At 42.3% G+C, this 2656-nt stretch overlaps 1 protein-coding gene across 1 annotated transcript in view; it reads right to left on the bottom strand.

Moving 5' to 3' along the window:
• SWAP70 (switching B cell complex subunit SWAP70) overlaps nt 1-2656 on the bottom strand; it is an 87613-nt gene that overhangs the window by 21705 nt on the left and 63252 nt on the right. The window contains exon 6 of the mRNA XM_003781092.3: nt 801-909. Coding sequence (XP_003781140.1) covers nt 801-909 — 109 coding nt within the window. The remainder of the gene's footprint in view (nt 1-800; nt 910-2656) is intronic.

The following is a 2656-nucleotide window of genomic DNA, read 5'->3' as shown; positions in this document are numbered from 1 at the left end:
AGAGTCTCACTCAGTCACCCTGGGCAGAGTGCCATGGCATCAGAGATCACAGCAACCTCAAACTCTTGGGCTCAAGAGATCCTCTTGCCTCAGCCTCCCAGCCACCCACCACAATGCCCAGCTAGTTTCTCTCTTTTTTGTACAGACAGGTCTCGCTCTTGTTCAGGCTAATTTCAAGCTCCTGAGCCTAAGCAATCCACTGGCTTCAGCCTCCCAAAGTCCTAAGATTAAAGGTATGAGCCACTGTTCCCAGCTAAAAGGGGGGAATCCTATACTCTTTAAATAGGAAGAATTTAAAAAAACCCTAAAACCTCTCATTTATAATTTACCCACAAATTCATTACATAAATAAAATTAATAAAAGATTGGGAACTCAGTTTGTTTTTCTGAGATAGAGTTTTACTCTGTTTCTTGGACTAGAGTGGAGTAGCATCACGATAATGCACATCAGCCTCATACTCCTGGACTTGAGAGATCCTCCTGCCTCAGCCTCCCAAGTAGCTAGGACTACGGGTATCCATCACTATGCCCAGCTAATTATTCTATTTTTTTGTAGAGACTGGGTCTCTCTCTTGCTCAGGCTAGTCTCAAACTCCTGACCTCAGGTAATCATCCCACCTAATCCTCCCAGAGTGCTAGTACAGGTGTAAACCATGACACCCGGCCTCAATTTGTTTTTTCATCACCCACAAGTAACTATAAACAATGAGAAAACAATGCTTTAGCATCTTTCATGAGATGCAAAAATAGAAAGTTAGAACTATCAAATATATCATAGCAAATGCTAAAAATTACCTTACCCTGAATCCACTCTTGTCTCTTCTTCTTATCTGAAGCACTGATTTCAAAGGTCTTATCAAGACATTTTATGAGAAAAAGGCATTTCTTTCCATCTTTGTCAGGCAAGGACTAAAATAGAGAGCAAAATTAGTTCTTTTAAATTTTAAAGTATTTAAATTCAATTCGATCTTAATTGTTTATACAGTTCTGGCCCATTGAAACTCAGTGTAAATGAAAACTACCTGTAAATGCATATTATTGAGTTACTAATGCTGTTCTTTAGGCAATATTGTTTATATACATGTAATTAACAATGAACTCTGGCTGAGTTCAGTGGCTCACACCTGTAATCCTAGAACTCTGGGAGGTCAAGGCAGGAGGACGGGTTGAACTCAGGAGTTCAAGATCAGCCTGAGCAAGAGCGAGACCTGGTCTCTACTAAAAATAGAATAAGTTAGCCAGGCACTGTGGCAGGCACTTGTGGTCCCAAATGTTCTGGAAGCTGAGAAAGGAGGATCTCTTGAACCCAGGAGTTTGAGGATGCCGTGACCTAGGCTTTGGCCATGGCACTCTAGCCTGGACAACAGAGACTGTCACAAAAAACAAACAAACAAATAATGAACCCTGACTGGTATATTACATCTGGACTGTGAGAACTAGAAACCTCTTTTAGGAATGCTATGCCTTAGGCACGCCAACCACAGCCACTCTTATATCTGAGCACATCCCTGGCAGGAAACCTGTAGTCTCAAATGTGGCATTTGGGACCACAGGTGCCTGGCTAAGTATATCTATTGAGCTATTACAAGAAGTATTGATTCCTACAGGATATAAGGCATCTAAGTGAGAGTGATTCTTTTTTTCTTTTCTTTTTTTTTGAGACAGAGTCTCACTTCGTCACCCTCAGTAGAGTGCCATGGCATCATATCTCACAGCAACCTCAAACTCTTAGGCTCAAGCAATTCTCTTGCCTCGGCCTCCCAAGTAGCTGGGACTACAGGCGCCCATCATGACGCCCGGCTGTTTTAAAGATGGGGTCTTGCACTTGCTCAGGCTGATCTCCTACATCTGCCTATTGTGCCTTCCTCTCCATTCCTAGGATGCTGTGGCTGGCAACCTGCAGTTCCTGTCCCATACCCTTACATATAATCTATGGAAATTTCGTGGGTCTCTGTGTTTAGCTAAGTCTAAGATCGTGCCTTTATGGGCATTGCACACCTCAATACATTAATACATGGGTCATTACAAAAGTTTTGAGATACACAAATATTCAGAAACATAAGATCTTCACAGATGGAAACAAACGAAGCCCTCCCAGTATCACTGATGAGCCAAACAGCTGAAATGTGCACAGGTGAATCAAAAAGGACATTGTCAACTGTGCTTCTCGGAAGTAAAATAATGGACCAGGGCAGAGTCTGTCTCAAAACTTTCATAGCGACCCAGGGCTATCTCATTTCATTCACCAAAATACATTACAGTTTATGAGTGAGCACTTACGCATTTAAATGTTCTTCAGACATGGGAATAGTTCATATAAAAATTGAAAACTCAAAGAATTATGTTCTTGAGAACGTCACTTCTTTACAGAATTAGTAACTATATCTAAGGTGTCCTAAAAGTTACACTAAGTACTGGCCGGGCACGGTGGCTCACACCTATAATCCCAGCATGTGGGAGGCTGAGGCAGGTGGATTGCCTGAGCTTACAGGTTCAAGACCACCCTGAGCCAGAGCAAGATCTCATCTCTAAAAATAGCTGGATGCTTTTTTTTTTTTTTTTTTTTTGAGACAGAGCCTCAAGCTGTCTCCCTGGGTAGAGTGCCGTGGTATTACAGCTCACAGCAACCTCCAACTCCTGGGCTCAAGCGAGTCTC

Source organism: Otolemur garnettii, unplaced genomic scaffold (genome assembly GCF_000181295.1).
Source record: "Otolemur garnettii isolate 467f Iridium unplaced genomic scaffold, OtoGar3 scaffold00001, whole genome shotgun sequence".
Classification (NCBI taxonomy): Eukaryota; Metazoa; Chordata; class Mammalia; order Primates; family Galagidae; genus Otolemur; species Otolemur garnettii.
Note: the sequence above shows the minus strand (reverse complement) of the source record. Positions and strands in the feature narration are given on the sequence as shown.